General features: G+C 33.8%; 2 protein-coding genes and 1 long non-coding RNA gene across 8 annotated transcripts in view; 1 reads left to right on the top strand and 2 right to left on the bottom strand.

Moving 5' to 3' along the window:
• Nucleotides 1-7,831, bottom strand: part of Sugb (Sugar baby transporter) — a 35,239-nt gene extending 27,408 nt beyond the window's left edge. For 5 of the 6 annotated variants that reach the window (XR_015822182.1, XR_015822181.1, XR_015822179.1 and 2 more), the window contains exons 1-2: nucleotides 7,387-7,831; nucleotides 35-173 (exon numbers count right to left, since the gene is read on the bottom strand). Coding sequence is in view for 1 of the 6 variants with exons in the window: in XM_088225638.1 (XP_088081764.1) it covers nucleotides 35-173; nucleotides 7,387-7,453 (206 nt within the window). In the remaining 5 variants the exon portion in view is untranslated. The remainder of the gene's footprint in view (nucleotides 1-34; nucleotides 174-7,386) is intronic. The other variant, XR_015822183.1, reaches the window with a different exon arrangement.
• A 1,828-nt stretch (nucleotides 7,832-9,659) lies between these two features.
• Nucleotides 9,660-11,705, top strand: LOC148282085 (uncharacterized). Its single transcript, XR_015822186.1, has 2 exons — nucleotides 9,660-10,056; nucleotides 10,655-11,705. It is a non-coding gene; the product is annotated as an uncharacterized LOC148282085 (long non-coding RNA).
• A 35-nt stretch (nucleotides 11,706-11,740) lies between these two features.
• Nucleotides 11,741-19,124, bottom strand: LOC148282084 (uncharacterized; the record flags this gene model as incomplete). The annotated part of the gene is made up of 5 exons (XM_088225642.1): nucleotides 11,741-13,872; nucleotides 15,096-15,238; nucleotides 15,621-15,810; nucleotides 17,468-17,586; nucleotides 19,018-19,124. Coding segments are annotated over 5 exons (2,096 nt in total), but the record flags the coding sequence as incomplete, so codon positions are not given.
• Between the last annotated feature and the right edge of the window lie 865 nt (nucleotides 19,125-19,989).

The raw sequence follows: 19,989 nt of genomic DNA, 5'->3' as shown, positions 1-19,989 counted from the left end.
GGTATAACTGAACTCTTTAAATTTAAATACTTACCGGTCAGCAATTGCTCCAAAGACAGGTTTAGCAATTAATCCGAAAATTGGCAAGAAAGTGTAAATTATTCCGACAATGTATAAAGAAAATCCCAGTTGTTTGGCATATGTTGGCAAGTAAGGGACTAGTGGCGCAGTACCTATGGAAAAAGTAAAAAGTTATTAATTTTGCTAAAAGTATCAAAAAACTAGTTTTATTTAATTACAATAAAGCGCTTTCGCCCAAGCATGCATTTTCAAGAATAGTATATAGTAAATATGTTTTACTTAAATACTTATTTTGCAAGTTGAGAGGATAAAATTGATATGATCAGAGAACATTATAACAACTTGTATCAAAATTATTGACTATGGAGTAATTTATCAAGAAATATCTACAAAAAACATCAATATTAGTAACACGTTCCACTTGTATGGAAACTTATCATATTTTTTTTTATATTTCACTTCCGATTGGACCGTAGTCAATAGTAAATGTTATTTAAATCACATACTGGGACACTTCTATTGCTGAGTATTTTCTAAAGGGATACAATATCTCCTCCTACCACGGCTGTAGATGTCTTTTCACTACCAGGGTTTTTTGGACTGACGGCTATCGCAAATGTGTAAACACAATACTCAAGTTTATATTATTAAGTGGCACACATTTATTATTTGTAAACAAATATGCACTGATAGCATAAATCACCCATGATCCTAAAAAAAAATCTAAAAAATGGTGACAGACCTAACACAAAACAATCCTTGCAGATACACCCAAGCTGAAGCCAAGATTGGCGCACTCAGCGCAATTCTTTTAAAAAGGAACTGAAACTGAAAGGTTTTTGATTCACAAATTCACAAACTTAGATTATTGGAAGTCGTTCGGAAACAGTTTGACTAAACCAATCAATATTTATTTTTCATTTATGTTGTTAGCCTAGTTGTGTAATGGTCAGCGCACTCACCTACCATGCAAGAGGTCTCGAGTTCGATTCCCGACATGGTTGATTTGAAATATTTATTCAAAGGGGTGTTTTTACACTAAAATATGACATTTTCATAGTCCCTGGACTGGTATCTGAAGCGTAAGTCTGATCATCTTGCCTTCATGTAACAAAAAATGATCAAGATACTCTGCGATTGGTGTACCAATGCAGTGCCCTATGCACCATTAAGTGCGGAAAGGGAATGATGATATGTGTCTTAACGAACTAGTGCTGAAACTGATTTACTCAATGAAATATATATCTCTTTGCTTCTGAATTTTAAATATAAAATCACTTGTAACTTTATTTTAAACAATTAATTTCATAAATAAAATAAATGTAAAACAACTTTGTTTTAAAGCACTTATTTTTTATTTTCTACCGACCAGTTTCAAAGCTACACAATTTTTTTTATAAAGGTATAATGTAGTAATGAATCTTATCCTATTTTATTTTAACATTTCTTAATTTCCTCAATTCATTACATAAATAAATACAATTTATTTTAGAAATAGAAGATAATTTTTTTTTCTCCTTCTATTTCTTTCCCGACTTAAACTTTCTTTAACAACAAAAAAGATTTTGATATCTACCGTTAACCAACCTATACAGACACAATTCCTGGGTCGAGGGGGGGTATGAATCCAGTTTTCATTTGAGATAGAGCAAATACATTTTTTTTTAATTTTCCGACATTCATATAATTATACTTATGTTCGTTTATAAGCAACAAATAACGATTTATCTTATGAACTTTTGATTGTGTGTCTAACATGCTGGCTTATTAATATATTTATTTACATTTTTGACGAATTGGCTTGAGAATGACAATTGTGGACTTGGACTGGATTCCCTCCCGACCCAGGAATTATTCATTATTTCTCAAATCATCCAATTGCCCATAAACATTCCGCATTACATTCAATGATACATAGGTTATTGAAAGTTTCACTAGCTGATACTAATTTTCAAAAATAACTTTATACAATAAAACAGATAACTAATAATAATTTAAATTCATTTCAACAGAGAGGGAAAAAAATTTTGAGAAGGGAATATGGAAGTCTAGGCATTTACAGGGCTTATGACCTGTCATTGGCTGGTTTAAGTGGCCACTTTACACACTGTGTAACATTCTCAGAGAGAATGTTACATGAAGTAAAAGAGCTCAGCTCTTTTATTTATTTATTGTGGATAACTTATATAGCGCCATTTTGTAATAAAATACCTCAAGGGCGCTTTACATGGTGATTCTATTGTTAAGTTAATTTAATTGAAGCTTTTAAATTTGTAATTTAATTAAAATAATTTATTTTGTTGTCACGTGCTACGGATTTATTCAAATGATTTAGAGAACAAGTGGGTTTTGAGTTTTTTCCGAAACATCACTTCACTTTCACAGCCTCGCACCTCTGCTGGGAGAGCATTCCATGCCATAGGGCCTGCGACCGCAAATGCGCGCTCACCAAATTTAGTGCGCCGTTTGCGTAGAGGTATAATAACTTTTCCTCTCGCCGTAGACGCAGCTGATCTAAGCGTGAGACGCCTGTCAGCTAGTTCATCTGGAATGCATAGTTCCCTTAGATATTCCGGAGCCGAGTTGTGCAGTGACTTATACATAAGCCAACAGAGCTTGTATTCGACCCTCTGTGGAAAACGTAGCCAGTGTAGTTCCCGAAGTAGTGGAGTGATATGACTGAACTTAGAGATTCCGAAAATAAGTCTCGCTGCGGCATTCAATACAGATTGTAGGCGAGTCATTTTGTTCATTGGTAGACCTGCATAGATACCATTACAATAATCGACTCTAGACACTACAAACGCATTTATTAATTGACGGGCGGCATCAACCGGCAAATTTTTGCGTATGCATTTAATTTGTCTCAGCTGGTAGAAGCATGAACTTATCGTTCTACTAATTTGAGCGTCAAGAGATAGGTCAGAATTGAGTAAAACTCCCAGTAGTTTAACGGTGGGTAAAACGGTACTCCCTACATTGGGTAGAGCCGTATCCTGGATCAAATTCTGTCGTCTGGCTGAAGCCACCCACAGCTGTTCAGTTTTTGATGGGTTTAATGTTAGTCTGTTTTCAGCCATCCAGTTTCCTATTTTCTTGATGCATCCATCAATTAAATTGACAAGCACACTTCTCTCGCCTGGTTTGCAATAAAAATAAATCTGCATATCATCTGCATAGCAGTGCGACCACAATCCACATTCTTTGATAATGTTCTCTATATCTTTAGTGTAAAGGAGATAGAGAAGTGGTCCGAGTACTGACCCTTGAGGCACTCCTGTAGACACCCGAAAGTTGATTGATTTTTTACTTCACAAAAGTCAACAGATGGAAGAGTTGAGGAAATGTGGATGTTCAAACATGGGCAGAATGGTGAATGTTACACAGTGTGTAAAGTGGCCACTTAAACCAGCCAATGACAGGTCATAAGCCTTGTAAATGCCTAGACTTCCATATTCCCTTCTCAAAATTTTTTTCCCTCTCTGTTGAAATGAATTTAAATATGAACAACTCCCTAGGGAGGAAATCCAGCCAGTCTGCAAGCATTTGGACATAATCAAACATTGTTGAATAATAATTTATTTTACAATTGTTTAATGTGCAGAGGTTTTTTGTTTCAGGTCCCTACTACCTACAAAATTCTGTAAAACTCTACTTTAACATTTTTTATGGTTTCGTTGCATCTATTCCTATATTTTTTATAATATGGATTCATAATTTGATCAGGATTATTTTTACAGTACGTATGTAGTTTGTTCCTTTTTCTAACACATTTGAGAAGACCTAAGATTTTATTTTGCGTTTCTTCAATAAAGTTCTTTGTTTTTGATGTTTTGATAATGGATATAATGAGAACTTAATTATTGATAGTATAGTAAATCTAAAAAAAAACGCAAACTTACATACTATAAAAAAGGATATATTCTACTCCCCCAATAAATAAAGCTAACCCCCCTCAACAATGCAGGCAGATTATTTATATAAATGTCATTTTTTCTAAACAATTATCTAATTCCCTACCATCAAACATCAAACCTGCATTCTACACAATTAATTTTAAGTTCATTTGTTTGTAATATATCCATCTCATTGTAATGCAATCAAAACCATATTTCGCTCTCGTTCCCTCTCATATGATCCAAATAATTTTACGCAACGAATTAGTTACAGCATAAGACCACAGATGCCGAACAAATCATTAATAAAACACTAAAATAAAACTTGCTCTAAAATATCTTAAAGATAATGGTGGATTATTACACTTTGCTTAGTTTACAAACGAGAATGAAGAATCCAAATTCCAAACGCTCATTTGGACCATATTCATACTGAAGTCTTTAAAAGTTTATTACATAAGGGCATGTGGATCCATTGGACGCAAATACTACTAGAATTGTTTAGGTAAAAACATTCATAACACCAATGTAATGGAGTTTCATGACACTGTTTTATCATAAGAACCGACTGTAACAAAAAGAGTTTTGTAAAGAAATCATTGCAAGTTTTTTTATATTAAAAATGTTTTTTTTTATTATTTATTTATTTAAATAGAAAATATTTGCATTCTTGTTATTTACCCAAATATTTTGATTTTGGGGCCATTTTCAATGAGTTGTCAATATCTCACTATTAGAAAATGGGAATCAAGTTAGGGTGGAGTGGGGTTCGAGTAAGGTTATTTGAGAAAAACAATGTAAAAATCTAAAAAAAAAACATTTTTCAATAAATTGTAAGGAAAGTTTGATAATGATGAAGAAAATCGTGTGACTAACAACCTTATGTCAAATAATGTAGAAATATTCACAACTGACCGATTGAATGAACCATGTCCATCAAACACCGAAGTTGAAAATACTTGTGGGTCATCAAGCAATCTACATGAGATTTTATTATGGCCTGATACACCAAAGAGAAAAGAAAAACGACAAACGAAGAAAGCATTGTTTGCTACCACATGCAAATGTGAATAATACAGGGCAATATGTGAAGAAAAAATAATGAAAATGAAAGACTGAAGAAGTAAAATTAGAAAACCAAAAAAAATAAAATTAGCTAGACAATTGAAAGATAAGGCTCCGTTTTATATCCAAAAAAGCCATTAAAAAGATACCAAAACTACAGTGTTTTCAATGAAATACATATTCACATGCAAATTGCATTATGGCCAGTCATAAAAAAACATATTCCAGGTGGTGAAATAATTTATCCATTCCTTTGTCACTAGTGCTTCATCTTAGAAGATGATCTGAAAACTGCGGGGTGAAAAAAGAGGTCTTGAAGTGGACAAAGGAGATAGCAGAAGAGTTCTATGAGGAGGGCATCAAAGAGCTTGTCCCACGACTTACAACCTGCATAGAACGGAAGGAGACTACGTGGAAAAATAAGTCATATATATATATATACAAACAGTGTGCTGTAATTTTTTTTATTTTTTTTTAAATACAAAAATTGAATACTCTTACTTTCTGGATATGCCACGTAATATGATCAATACACATATTACTCTCTAGTAGTCGTATTTGAGATTAAATTTAGACCTTGTTTGCCGAGTAAACAAGCATATTCATTTGGTTGAGGGTGTTTATTGTACTTGACATAGGACCGGGAGGAATGAAGGCGTACTATACAACTAGTGCCTAACATCCCAACCAACAGACTATGATGCTCAGCATTGAGCAAGACGATGAAGAAGAAGAATAAATTTTCAAAATATAGATACTGAGATTTGTGTTCTTCTTCTTCTTCTTCGTTTTTTCATGGCCTTTTCACATCTCAACTCGGGTAGAACGGCCAGTGTCGAGTATTTTTGTTTTTTTTTTTTACATATATATTACCGTGGTTATTCAACATATACATGGATAAATGTATGAGAGAATTGAAAAGTATGGATGTGGGAGCGAAAATGAGTAATCTTACTGTCAGTTGCCTTCTGTACGCCGATGACGCAGTCCTCCTAGCTGACAGCGAAGAGGAACTGCAATCCTTGGTTACAAAGGTTTACGAAGTGTGCAAGGAGAGTGATTTGCTAATGAATGTGCAAAAGTCGAACGTCATGGTCTTTGAAAGAAATGTAACTATGACTGAATGTAAGATTGTAGTAAATGGAGATAGTTTGAAACAGGTCGAAGAATTTGTATATCTGGGTAGTATGTTTACTAGAGATGGAAATATGGACAAGGATATTGAAAGGAGGGTTAGTGCCGGTAACAGAGTTAATGGTGCCTTAAAGTCTGTCGTAGCAAATAAGTGTCTATCGCAAGAGGCTAAATTAGCAGTTCATAATGGAGTTCTGGTACCAACCCTAATGTATGGAAGCGAAGCATGGAGTTGGAAAAAAAGGGACGAAAGTAGACTGAATGCTGTTGAAATGCGATCCCTCAGGCGAATGTGCGGAAAAACAATGTATGATAGGTGCCCTAATGTCGAAATTAGAGCAGAATGCAAGGCTGAGTTAAGCATTATCGACAAAATTAAGAAAGGTCTTTTGCGATGGTTCGGTCATGTGGAGCGAATGAATGATGAAAGAACGGCTAAAAAGATTTATGATGCGAATGTGTCTGGTTGTAGAAGTCGAGGAAGGCCGAGAAAGACATGGCATGATCAAGTACAACAAATTCTTGAAAGTGGTCATGTGAAAAGTCGGAATAATCGACGTGCGTGCATGAGAAGATGTATGAATGTGAAGGAAGCAAAGGAAGTGTGCCAGGACAGAGTGGTGTGGCGTTCTATCCTCTCTGCCTACCCCTCTGGGGAAATGGCGTGATGGTTAGTTAGTTAGTTAGTTACATATATATACACATGTGTTAGTAATATAATATGTACAAGTTAGTATGTTAGTATTTAATTTAATATAAACATATAATAATAAAACGTATTTACAGCTTTACACCATTTACAACTAGATATTTACATAGGATTTTAAATACACCTGAGATGTGTGTAATGCATATTGTGATTATTTATGTAGGTACTTTGGGTCTTAGAACAGCTGTAAAAATTCAGAATAATGAAAAGTAATACTCGTGTTGACCTAATATATGTGGATTTATGTTGCATAATCTATGATCTTATTTTTCCGAAAGTATTGATATGACGCCGATCAAAGGTAATGAATGTAAGATCTTTAAGTGAGGTTAAAAATGGCACCTTAGTAGAAATCAACATAAAAATATAGGGCATAAAGTTTTTAAAAAAATAGAAGTTGCCGAAATATGTATTCATGAGTAACATGTGATTATGTTATATTTAAGCATATTTAAAAAAAATCGTAATTATAATTATGTTCCAACAGTTTTACTTGATATGAATTAAATAAAGTATGCATAGGTTTCTAAAAATAAAATCGATATTTATGAATATACCAACCGGCGTTGAATAAAAAATAATGTCCCTTCATCGGCAACATCTCCTTATCAATCGACATAAAACTCATTTTGAAGAAGTTTCAACACTATTTCCACTTATCAAAGTTAATTTAGTATATTGTCATTAAATGATTAACTACAGTCACTAGTCATTGTTATAAACGTTTATAAAAAAAAATACTAAAATGCTTTAAAATTTAGTTTGACGCCTAACAAACGACATCTCTACACATTGGTATATATTTTTCAATAGATCAATGCGTTTAAATAGCAACGCATTCAGGGCTTTTTACGATAACAAAGATAGGAAACCACTACTATCGCACTTCTAAGGAAAAGTCGCAGATCAGAAAAGTATTCTGTATTCTAAAGTCTAAAAACAATAGTAACACATTTTAGATTGACAGCAGGTTGACAATTTGGGATTTTGGCTTTCGGCGACATTCGGGGCGGCGTTCGTAAACATCGTGTTATTCAGTGTTGCCAACGTCCGTCAAGCGAAAATAGGTTAATGCAGAATTAATAAATCGGTAGATTTGTTTTAAAAATCTCTAGACCCAATGAAAGGACAGACGGGTGAGCGAAGAAAAGAAGAAGGGGAGGTGAAAAAAAATTCTACCTTTTTCATAAAGAATTTTTCGAAAATGCCAGTTGAACTCTTAAATTTTTCGGAATCAAGCCAAACGGTGCCCTCCGCAGTTTGACAGGGGTTTAATAAACGTTTTCATACACAACTTTCAAAAATAAATTATCAAAAAATATGTCCCTATAAAAACGCAACATGTTTGGCTTTGATAATTCGTCATCCATTTTTCAAAAAGTCGTATCTCGTTTTTTGTCGAGTTATGAATATTTTGCTGAAAATTTTGTTAAATTTATGAAATAAATGCTGGGCATTATACTTACTGTCTTAAAAGAATGATTAAAAATTCATAAAACCACAATAAGATTTTTATTTTTAAAGGCGAAAGTTTTCCAAGCATATTCTTAAAGGTCGTCTAAAAAAAATAATAAATTCAAGATACGCCTTTTTTGAAAGATGGACGATAAATTGTGATGGCAAGATTTGTGACGACCCAGATAGCAGTGAAACTTAATTTAAGATTGATGGAAGGTTGATACGGAAAATTTGACGCGACAAGTTTTTATCAAAAGTTGCTGGAATATTGTTACAATATCATCAAACTTTCTTGGCAAAAATAGCCTGTAATTTTTATTGTTCATTAAAAATAAATATATTCAGTAATAATAAAAAGATATTTCATTCAATTGAAATATTTTTAAGAAGCTTCGTGTTTTTGTTTTTTTTGTTTTGTTTTTTTGTTTTTTTTTTGTTGTTTTTTTGTTGTTTTTTGTTGTTTTCTTTTGTTTTGTTTTTTTATTATTTTGCTTTGTAGAAATAAATCTGAAACTGCATGAATGTTGGTGTGATAACCTTGTATACTATTTGTAAAAACAAACATCAAAAAAGTTTGGTGGATGGTAACTAGGAAGTTTGATTTAAACTTTCATCAAGTTTACAGAGTTGCAATTTCGTGCGTGACGAAAATCAAAATTTACATGAATTGTGACGTATTAGGGGCGTGGCCAATGCATTGATCGTTTTCGCGGGAAATAAAAATTACAATTTTAAAAATATTTTTTTATGCTACTAATAATAAGTACTATTTTTTTTTTATTTGGCAGTATTTCATAGATCCTTATTAATTCAAATTGTTAAAAAAGTTTTTTTTCCCTATTTTACCGCCTCACGTCTCGAGGATAAATAAGAAAAAATATCACTTTTTGAGCAAACAGAAACGTGACTACATACTACGTACCTATTGGGTTTATTTAGAAGGATTGCCTTTATTGGCGACAAATAAACTTATTTATGTATTTCACACTTTTAAAATGTACATGAGTTTCTTTATTTCGGGTCCCGACTAGCTAGGAAATTCCTGTTTTTTATATTTCATTAAATGATGCTAAATAAATTCAAAAAATAATAATTACATCAAAGAAATTAAATATAAATATAAATTAGAAAATATATGCAGATAATAATAATAAAAATTGAATCATAAATTATCCGTAATGGTTTATAAATGAATTTCAAATAATAAAAAAAAACATTATATGGAAAAACCGGTATAATTTCAATAAAATTTGGTAGATTTCTTCAAAAATCGGTAGATATATCAAAAAATCTGTGGGGTTGACAACTCTGTGTGGCTCCACGTGCGCGTTCACAAACCGCTCTACAAAATCTCTGGACGAACCCATAAGGCAGAGATAATGTATGAAGGTAGTCTGTGGTCTGTGCTTGTGGCTAACGCGAAAATTTAAAATGTCATTGTGTCGATTGTGTCAGCGTTTGAATTTGAAATAGGAAACAATAATAAACCTTGCTCCCCGTCGCGACGTGTCGTTCCTTCTTTATCTGTTTGCTTACTTGAACTACCCTGAAAAATAATTATTGTCAGAAAAACGAAATTATTGTTCACCTGAACAAAAACGTTTATTGGTGGAGTTCATGGAAAATGAAACTGATTTAGTAGGTACGCAGAAAACTTTCCAACAGATTCACTGTAGGTAGCAAAAGTAGGGAAGAGTATCAGATACAGTGATATATTATTTTATCAGATACATTTAATTCTATGTCAAAAACGAATGGAAACAATAGAGAAAGGTATGTCAGATAAATTATCATAAAAGTCAATTCCACACAATAAATTAACCAATTAATTATAAATAGTTGAAAAAAAACTTATCAAGTGTAAATATGTAATAATATTTATTCGCCCAAACAAATGAGAAATAGTATTCATAATAAAAAAATAAACTTTATCATTTAAAAATTGAAATATATTTTGATTTAAAAATAATACAGTTAAAAGTATATACATTAGAACTTCGTTTATCCAAACTCCAGTCATCAAATTTCCAAATATCCGGATCTTTATCAGGAAAAAAAACGTCTCACTGCTCGTAATTTGTTTACGTTCGTTTCTTCGTCAAAGCATTTAACTTTGCTAGAACTTTTTAATGTGATTTGCCGTATAATTTTAAAAGCAATAAAATTGTGATATTAAAGTAAATTTTCTTTTCAAATATTGCCCTAATTTAATGGTTAATCCAACTATCCAGATTTCTGCATATCCAGATAGTTTTACCGTTCCTCCTCTAAAAAGAGTATTATTTATTTGTTTTGTCAAAATGCCTATAGAGACTGCATTTGTATTTTAATTATCAAAAGTCCTTCTAAATATTTTTTTTCTCCATTCTAGACTTATATGAAAAACAAAGCGAAATAAAAAAGCACAGCAACTGGATATGAAATAGTCAACTGGCGGGAGACCATTACCAAAATTATAAATATTATCACCACAGGAGGAGACCATTATCTGTTTATAAATCCCACAAGCATCTAGTGATGGAGATTTGGATGAACTGTTAGCAATTTTTGATGTTAAGGCTTTTGATGTTCTGTTGCGACTGCGGATGATATGGTGAAAAACTCACAAACGGAGAAAAAAAAATAGAACTAATGGAGAGGCACACAACATTCTTTAAAATTTAGAAGTAATCAATTGTAATATGAACAATATTTTTAGTTTGTCCAAAATTTTGACTTGAAACTTGAACTAGATTCAATCTCCTCTTGAGTTATTAATATTAATATATTACAACATACATGAAAAACATTTTATAGAAGAGAATATAGATTCTAGGCATTTACAGGGCTGTAAATATAATTACCTGTAAATATAATGTTCAAACATAGGCAGAATTATGAATGTTACACAGTTTGTAAAGTGGCCACTCAAAGTCATAAGCCCTGTAAATGCGTTGACTTCTATGTTCCCTACTATAAAATGTTCTTGATCTCTGTTCTGACATATTAAATTGTAATATAGTTGTTATTTATTTTTATTAACTTTGAGCCATACGGCTTTTAGTAATGTCTCTCTTGAATTCGGGCCTCATAGCTGAGGATGGTGATCACGCCCGACTCCAGGCATAGCTTGTCTGTGGGCAGTCCCCTCCATCTGGAATGGTTTTTTGCTGCTCTGTAGGCATTTGTCAGTGATAGTTCTAATAATTCATTGACCAAGCCGCTCCATATTGTCGGTTGACATCCACGTGACTTTGTCCCTTCGACACTTCCCAGACGAATACTTTCCTCCAAATTATCAGAGTTCCTTGGAAATCTGTCCAAAGAATGACTGGATTCTTAGTAATGTAGTTCCATTTTAACTATCCATAAAAAATATTTTGTAATGTTTCAATCCTCTTAGGTTGATTTATAAAATAAAACGAGTTAAAAAACACTTAAAATTACTTTTATTTATTTATATCAATAGGAAGAAGTTTTTTGTACTAATGGTAGTTTTTAATCTTAAATAATATAATAAAATATGGTATTTTTCAAATAAAATTATGATTAATGTAGGTTAAGTATGAAAAATCGAAGCAATATATAAGAACCTGCTGACAAGTTGTATCCTTACAATTCAGCAGGATTTTAATTTTAAGGCTATTGCGTAAATATTTTTGAAAAATAAATGAAAAATATAAACAAGTATTTTATGAGAAAACTATTACATGTATCAGTGCTTTTCTATCTTTTTCAATACACCGCTCTCTTACAGGTAGATAAATATCTGGAAATACCCCCTCCCCCTCCAGATCAAATTTTTATAGGCTTTTGAACTTGCGTGACTGGTTCCATTGCAGCACTCAGTCCTTATTCAGGGCAGCTGCCACCAAAGTGAGAATTGCTCGAATGATATCCAACCTCAAGGAGAGGAACGATAGGAAGAAGAAAATAAAAATTATAAGTAAATCATAAACATTTAAATTATGAGTCATCTTCTAGTTTGTAAATTTAGAAACTTTCATTACGTCTTTTGAAGGATTTCTTAGTAGAGATAGACGTAGAAAATGTAGGAACTGATAGTTCATTATTCACTCCTCCAAGGCTCTTTCACAGTCTTCTGTTATGGTTGTTTTGATCACCGGGGTATTTTTGAACTCATACTCCAGTTCTAAGGAGGATTTCTTAGGTACCGATAGAGTTAAAGGTGTCTTGGGATTAGAAAATGATGTGGATGGAAGATCGTTGAACGTTTTATCAAAGTCATCTTCTAGTTTGTTGGTATAGAAGCTTTCATTGCGTCTTTTAAAAGATTTCTTAGTAGAGATAGGTGTAGTACATGTAAGAACTGGTAGTTCCTCATTCTTCTCCAAGGTTCTTTCACAGTCTTCTGTTATGGTTGGTTTGATCACCGGGGTATTTTTGAACTCTAACTCCAGTTCTAAGGAGGATTTCTTAGGTACCAGTAGAGTTAAAGGTGTCATGGGACTAGAAAATGATGTGGATGGAAGATCCCTGAACGTTTTATCAAAGTCATCTTCTAGTTTGTTGGTACAGAAGAGTTCATTGCGACTTTTAAAAGATTTCTTAGTAGAGATAGGCGTAGAATATGTAGGAACTGGTAGTTCCTCATTCTTCTCCAAGGCTCTTTCACAGTCTTCTGTTATGGTTGGTTTGATCACCGGGGTATTTTTGAACTCTAACTCCAGTTCTAAGGAGGATTTCTTAGGTACCAGTAGAGTTAAAGGTGTCATGGGACTAGAAAATGATGTGGATGGAAGATCCCTGAACGTTTTATCAAAGTCATCTTCTAGTTTGTTGGTATAGAAGAGTTCATTGCGACTTTTAAAAGATTTCTTAGTAAAGATAGGCGTAGAATATGTAGGAACTGGTAGTTCCTCATTCTTCTCCAAGGCTCTTTCACAGTCTTCTGTTATGGTTGGTTTGATCACCGGGGTATTTTTGAACTCTAACTCCAGTTCTAAGGAGGATTTCTTAGGTACCAGTAGAGTTAAAGGTGTCATGGGACTAGAAAATGATGTGGATGGAAGATCCCTGAACGTTTTATCAAAGTCATCTTCTAGTTCGTTGGTATAGAAGAGTTCATTGCGACTTTTAAAAGATTTCTTAGTAAAGATAGGCGTAGAATATGTAGGAACTGGTAGTTCCTCATTCTTCTCCAAGGCTCTTTCACAGTCTTCTGTTATGGTTGGTTTGATCACCGGGGTATTTTTGAACTCTAACTCCAGTTCTAAGTAGGATTTCTTAGGTACCGGTAGAGTTAAAGGTGTCTTGGGACTATAAAATGAGGTGGATGGAAGATCCCTGAACGTTTTATCAAAGTCAGAATCTGTTACGGAGTCACTCTTCCTCTTGAGAGTGACGGGAGAGTGAGCAGGAAGGATGTTTCCCATCTGCAGGAGCACGACGGTGACTGGGTCGTCTAACCGGAGCAGGTTACACAAGCGGGAGGTTTGGGGGTTGAGGACCGGCTGTGGCTGCCTCTTGTTGGGTGTAGTGTTATGATTGTAGGGCTCAGCTGTCATCACAAAGTTTTGGGGGATTACAAGATCTCCGATCATTGTTAAAACAGATACTTTTTCTTTTTCTGTCGGGGTAAAATTATATCTGAAATAAAATTATCTATTTATTCAGATGCTTCAGGCTTATTTATTTACGGACTTATTAAGTCTATTCAACAATTATAAATACATTTTTTTTATATATGTACAGGTACGATTGAAATAAAATACAACCAAAGAAAATTTATCAAAACTTACAAAATAAAAAAAATATGTACATTAGTTACATCACTGTGATATTGGACGCTGCAATACAATCTCACTCTTTAAAATTGGTGGGCTTTGAGCAGTGGTCTCCATACTCAATAGGGATGTAAGCTACTTTTAGAAATTGAATTTGTCTGGTGAGCTACCCATACAAATTACCTCTTTATAGTTTTTTATCATCGGCCCTTATCGTACCATACATAATATTTTTATATTAGTTTAAATAAATTAGAACATCAGATTAACAATAAAACATAAAACGCGTACTTTAAATACTTATTTATAATCAAAATATTAATTGAAAATAGGTGTGATTAAAAATTAACATAAAAATAAAGAGTAAACATAATTAGTGAAAAGAATGGCATTCACTTTCCTTTACAATTTTTTCAATTCTCGGTGAGTACCTTTTGTCACTCCCATCCAAATGCAATTATCAAGATGTAAATCTGTGAGTCTGTTTCTATATTTACTCTTAACAACCTTCATAGTGGAAAACGTTGACAGCAACCTTTTAAGCATTTTGTTGAAATTTATCACATTTTTTATTAATTTTCGGAGTTCAATAATAAAATTTACTAAGCAAATTTAATAGCAAGCTACGAGTAGCTCACGAGCTACCGTGTGGCGATCACTGGCTTAGAGTGAATGCAAGTAGCGCAATGTAAAAGTCTGAATGAGGACCTGGAAGATATCATTATCATAATAAGTCATATGAACGTACAGCATATATGGCAATTGTTGAATTAAATAATAAACAAAATCTCGAACAATGTCTAAGCGGAACGGGAGGTCTGTCAATAGTCCGGTTTCTCCAAAATGAGTTTTTGTGATTTTCTCTTCTTTTAAGAATTTAAGTTTTTTTTTGCTGTGATCTCGTTAAGGAATTTTTCTACATCTGCCAAAGCAAATGCTGAATCACAGCCGATTATCCTAAGAAATCCTTACACAATAATTAGAGTAGTTAGAAGGGACATACCTTTTGCAGTAAATATAAGCTTTGTACATAATAAGCAAGGCAGAAAATAAGCAACTTCCATAAAAAAAATGGATTAAAAATACCTCTGGTCTCCATGCTCTCTCGGCATATAGTAGGAACAATCCCTAACGCTGAGGAGGTGGTTGGTGAGGTAAAGGACAGACAACCACTGCAGGTCGTACTCCAGTTGTATCAGGGCGTCACTCTCGTGCGGGATGTTCACCACCTATAACATTATTCAAAATACATGTATAATTTCTGTTCTGTTTGTGCCTCTGCATTCGTCTCCTGTGAAGTCAACTACCAGCTGTCCCACCATATTTTCAGTGGTCTGTTTGAGGCTCTTCTGCCTTCGGGGTTCCCGTGAAGCGCGATATGTGGAATGCTGTTTTCCAGCTGGAATTCTGATATATCTTCATACCCTGAATCGGAATCCACATCCACTTCCTTCATTTATTAATTGTTGTCACGTGTGTATCCTTACGCCAACCCTGTCACCCGATTTGATGACTCGGATTACTGGAGGTTCGGTTTTGAGTGGGTTCGGATTAAAGATACTATATTGTATTTTATATTTAGTTCAATTTTAAAAATTTATAATAGTAAACCTGTAAAAACTTCCTTCTTGGCAAGCACTTATCCAGGGCTAAAAACTTGGTGTAAGAGTTGGAGTTGGCGTGTGGCACCAGTGCTGCGTAGTGACAGTGCAGATGCGCGGCGAACCAGTACGATGGCCGTAACTTCTCAAGCAGCTCTGCAGCAAGAGGTGATCCCAGGCGGTCTTCTTTTATCTCTCGACTGGAAATCAGAAAGTCACATTTAGGTTCAAACAAAGATTAAACAATTACAAAGTAAATAGAATAGTTTACAAAGAACAAATACAAATAGAGAAACACAATCTGTTTTTTAGGTTATTATGCCATGAGTTATTTGTACTCTTTTCTGACGTTTCGGATCGCATTATAGCGCCCATCATTCGGGTTGATGTTATTTGTGTAGATATATGTATGTGCTTAGGAATTGTACTGTGTTGTAGTCGTTGCTGTGCACAGCTTGTTAATTTGAAATCTGTGTTGTTTCATAGTCTAGGCTTTTATGTGGTTTTTTAATAACTGGGTACTAGGATGATTTTAGTCATATCCCATCGTCTCTTTATATTGTCAGGATATTTGTAAATCTTAAAAAAAAAAATCTTTTTTGGTTCTTTTACCAATCGATTTCGGCGACTCTTTGGTCTTCCTAAAATCAGCTCAAATGAAAACTTATGCCCCATTTCTATGTGGTGTTTTACCAAAGCTGATTATTCAGAGCCTGTTCTTTTTATATCTGTTTCCTTGAAGCGCTTTCTTTGAAATATTTCATTCATCTTCTAAGTTCCTTTCCTCACAAATATAAATTGGCCATCTGGCAAGTGTATTTATGAGGCCCAGTTTTTGTGACGGATGGTGGTGAGAAGTAACATAAAAATACAGATCAGTATGAGTCGGCTTTCTATGTACTAAACTTTATGACCCAGGTTAATGTCTTGTTTTCTTGTAACTTCCACACCAAGGAATGGAAGAACCTGTTTCTCCTCCATTTCCATTGTAAACTGTGTAGGGTAAATAGGGTGCAGGCTGTTTTAAGGTTTATAAACACATTAAATATCTCCGACTCGTGGTCCCAAACCACCAATACATCATTCACGTACTGTCGCCATATCTTAGGAACGAAGAAAGCAGTATCCAGAGCGGTGATTTCAAAGCTCTCCATGAAAAAAATCACTATTATGGGTGAAAGGGGATCTATATGTTTATACAATTCTCTTTCATTCAAGAAGTATCTATTTGTTTAATAGTATTCAAACAGAGCACACATATAATTATCGCAGGCGGCCTCCGTGGTATAGTGGTCAAGACGCTTGACTCACGCACGGAAGGTTTCGAGTTCGATTCCCGGTGAGAACACAAAAATTAAAATGTTATTTTTCTCAAGCCTGGGTGTCCTGTGATGTAATTCACCACTGTAATTGGGCCTCCTGGCCTGTTGTGGTGCAAAAAAATCATAAGTCTCTCTTAATAGGGCCATTGCGTCAGTTACTGGAATATTAGTAAACATTAGTTACAAAGTCAATAGAGCAATTGAAGTATAAACAAAGACAGAACATATAGAAGAATTAAAGAAATATGAATGTTTGTGTGTAAAGACATAAGCCCTATAAATAGCTGATTATTATCATCATTCTCTTATTCACACTTAAGGTGCATAGGGGACTGCATTGCTACACCAATCACAGCATGCCTTGTCACAGAAATGAAGATGATTGCATTTTAGGTGTCAGTTCAAGGACTGTGAAATGTTGCAGTATAAACAAACATTTTAAAATAAATATTTCTTAACAACCGTACCAAGAATAATGTCTAAAAATATTTTGATAAAGAAAGAAGTGTCTAAACTGAAGTAGAGCCAAACTTACGCAAAGAAAGGCTTGTCTTTAATAAGTCGGGAAGTGTCTCCATGTTGAACGGCGTTCCGTGGCCAATCGTGAGAGATAAAAATGTCGATTTTTTCTGTCAACTGCTGAAGACGAAATACCTAAAACCATAAACATTTCCAAAAAACAAAAAAAACACAATGGTTATACAAGCTCAACATAACTGAAACGTACATTGTAGACAAATTGAAAATGAACCTTAATCCTGCAAAACATTCTATTTTGTTAGATTTGTGGAATGGCCTATCTCAAAAGATAATCATCATTAATAATTTATTTCATTTATACGTCAAATACTGCGCATCTCCATTATCCGTTACATGAAGGCAAAAAGACCAGTCTCATGCTTCAGGTGACAGTCCAGAGACGTTGAAATATATCTACTAGACCTATTTAAATCAAAATTTATGTCAACCCTGCCAGGAATCGAACCCCGGACCAGCGACCGTAGGGAAACGCGTCAACCACTACATTATAAAGTGGACTTATCTCTACTCGATTTCATTTTTACCTGAGAGTAACTATCTAGTCAAAAACACTGATCCAGAATTCTGGTTTTATTTCAAACGCAGAATAGTATTCTCAAAACATAATACAGAAAACTAATTCTATTTCATAATTTATGAACAAAAAACACACTATCACATTTCTACTTATTATGTATATCCATGCAGTTCCATCGGACAATTCAAACTGCATGATCAGAGGTCTCAACACTGATATTTAAAATTAAAAAAATATATATGAAGCACTAACTTTGTAGTTATTTATTAAAATATTTATATAAACATATTCACTGGTATACAAAAAAACTATCAAGGCAGTTTCTTAGTACAGTGCATAAATGGCAAGTAAAAATATTTTTATGTAAATAACTGATTTGAGTCTACTCTTAAAAAAAAGGTATATTAAATAATTAGTTGTAAAAATACGTAATACAAAGAAACAGGGATTTATTGTAACATTATAATATGCTTATTTGATTCAATACTAGGGCTAAAAGATCTAGCAGACAATATTTGTATCTTATCATCTCACACATGCGATAATTGTCACTCTGCATATTTTGTTTTGCTTAAGCTTTCACCGTAAATTTGTTCGAAAGATACCAGATCTACTGAAATTGTGGTTTGAGTGAGATATAATATGCTTATAGTGGTAAATCTTGCGTTGGAGAGAGAAGACAACATACATAATATGTGCGGTGCCAGCGCATGGGTACTGACAGAATATTGATTAGAATTTATGTGATTTAGTTAGCACAATGTGTGTATAAAGAGCATGTTGACAAAAGCTGTGGCAGACTTAGGGTTCTGGTCTGGTTTCGATGTGGGGGCTGTCATTGTAGATATTATCGCTTGTTTACAACACCATGTCAGACTTATCACATTATTAAACTTTATATTATAGTAAAAGTTTACAAACTGTAAAGAAATCCACTTCAAAGTTTTTTGACAGAAGCCGCTTGTGGTTCCAAATGCAGTACTATATTTACCATTAGACGCAGACAAGAGAATGATGATGATACAGACCTCCAAATTACGGATGTGGTAAACACTCTTCTTACTATTCTCAGTATAGGGAGTGACTTCAAAATGTCCCTTGGTGAAGTCATAGCCTTTGAAGATCCCAGAAAGACCTAAATATTGTTAAAATAGAACTATAAATAATATTGAAGACCATAAAGAAATCGCATACTTTTGGAGCTGCCGTTCAAATGCAGTGTGTATTCAGATAAAGTTTATTTTGCTTTGAACTATTATTTAGCATTATTACAAGTTATATAACTATGCTATGCATGTGTCAGTCCAGGAAAATGAAATAACGCAGTGTAGAATCACCTTTTTAATCAGTATGTCATGTCGACCTTCCCAGGAATCAAACCCGGGACCTCAAGCATGGTAAGCGAATGTGCCAACCACTACTTGGAGGCAGACTTATCTCCACTGGATTACCTTATTCAGAATTTTTAACTGGGAGTAGCCACTGAGTCGAAAGCACTCATCCAGGATTCTGGCTCTATTCAACATACAGAACAGTATTCTTAATCCACCCGGCCAAAGAAATTTCTTTGTGGTCCGCTTATTATATTTTACCTACATTACAAATTATTTTCTTCCGTGTCCAGAATACGGTTTTGTATGTAAAATAATATTGGCCCACTGGACGAGTATTTTTAACTCAATGGCTACTCTCGAATACAAATCCTGAAAAGGGAAATAGAGTGAAGATAAGACCATCTCATGCTGTATCAGTTAGCTCACGTAATGCACTGGCAGGGTGGAGGTGAAAAAATATTGGTTGTAAGAGTAGGTGTGCTTTGCAAAATTTGTCTCCAACAACCTGCTTTATTCCAGATATCCGACCAAATGATGGTGGGTTGTGCCAAACCTTTTCCATTTATATATTTCAAAATAGAGGTCACTATCTTCAAACGTCTAAGTTAAATTTCTTAGAAAAATGTAATTGTGTATTATTAATTGAGACATTATTTAAAAGATTGA

This window comes from Micrasema longulum, unplaced genomic scaffold, assembly GCF_059751315.1.
Source record: "Micrasema longulum isolate JH-2025_06_02 unplaced genomic scaffold, ASM5975131v1 h1tg000377l, whole genome shotgun sequence".
In the NCBI taxonomy this organism is placed as follows: domain Eukaryota; kingdom Metazoa; phylum Arthropoda; class Insecta; order Trichoptera; family Brachycentridae; genus Micrasema; species Micrasema longulum.
This window is presented reverse-complemented; position numbering and strand designations above follow the sequence as displayed.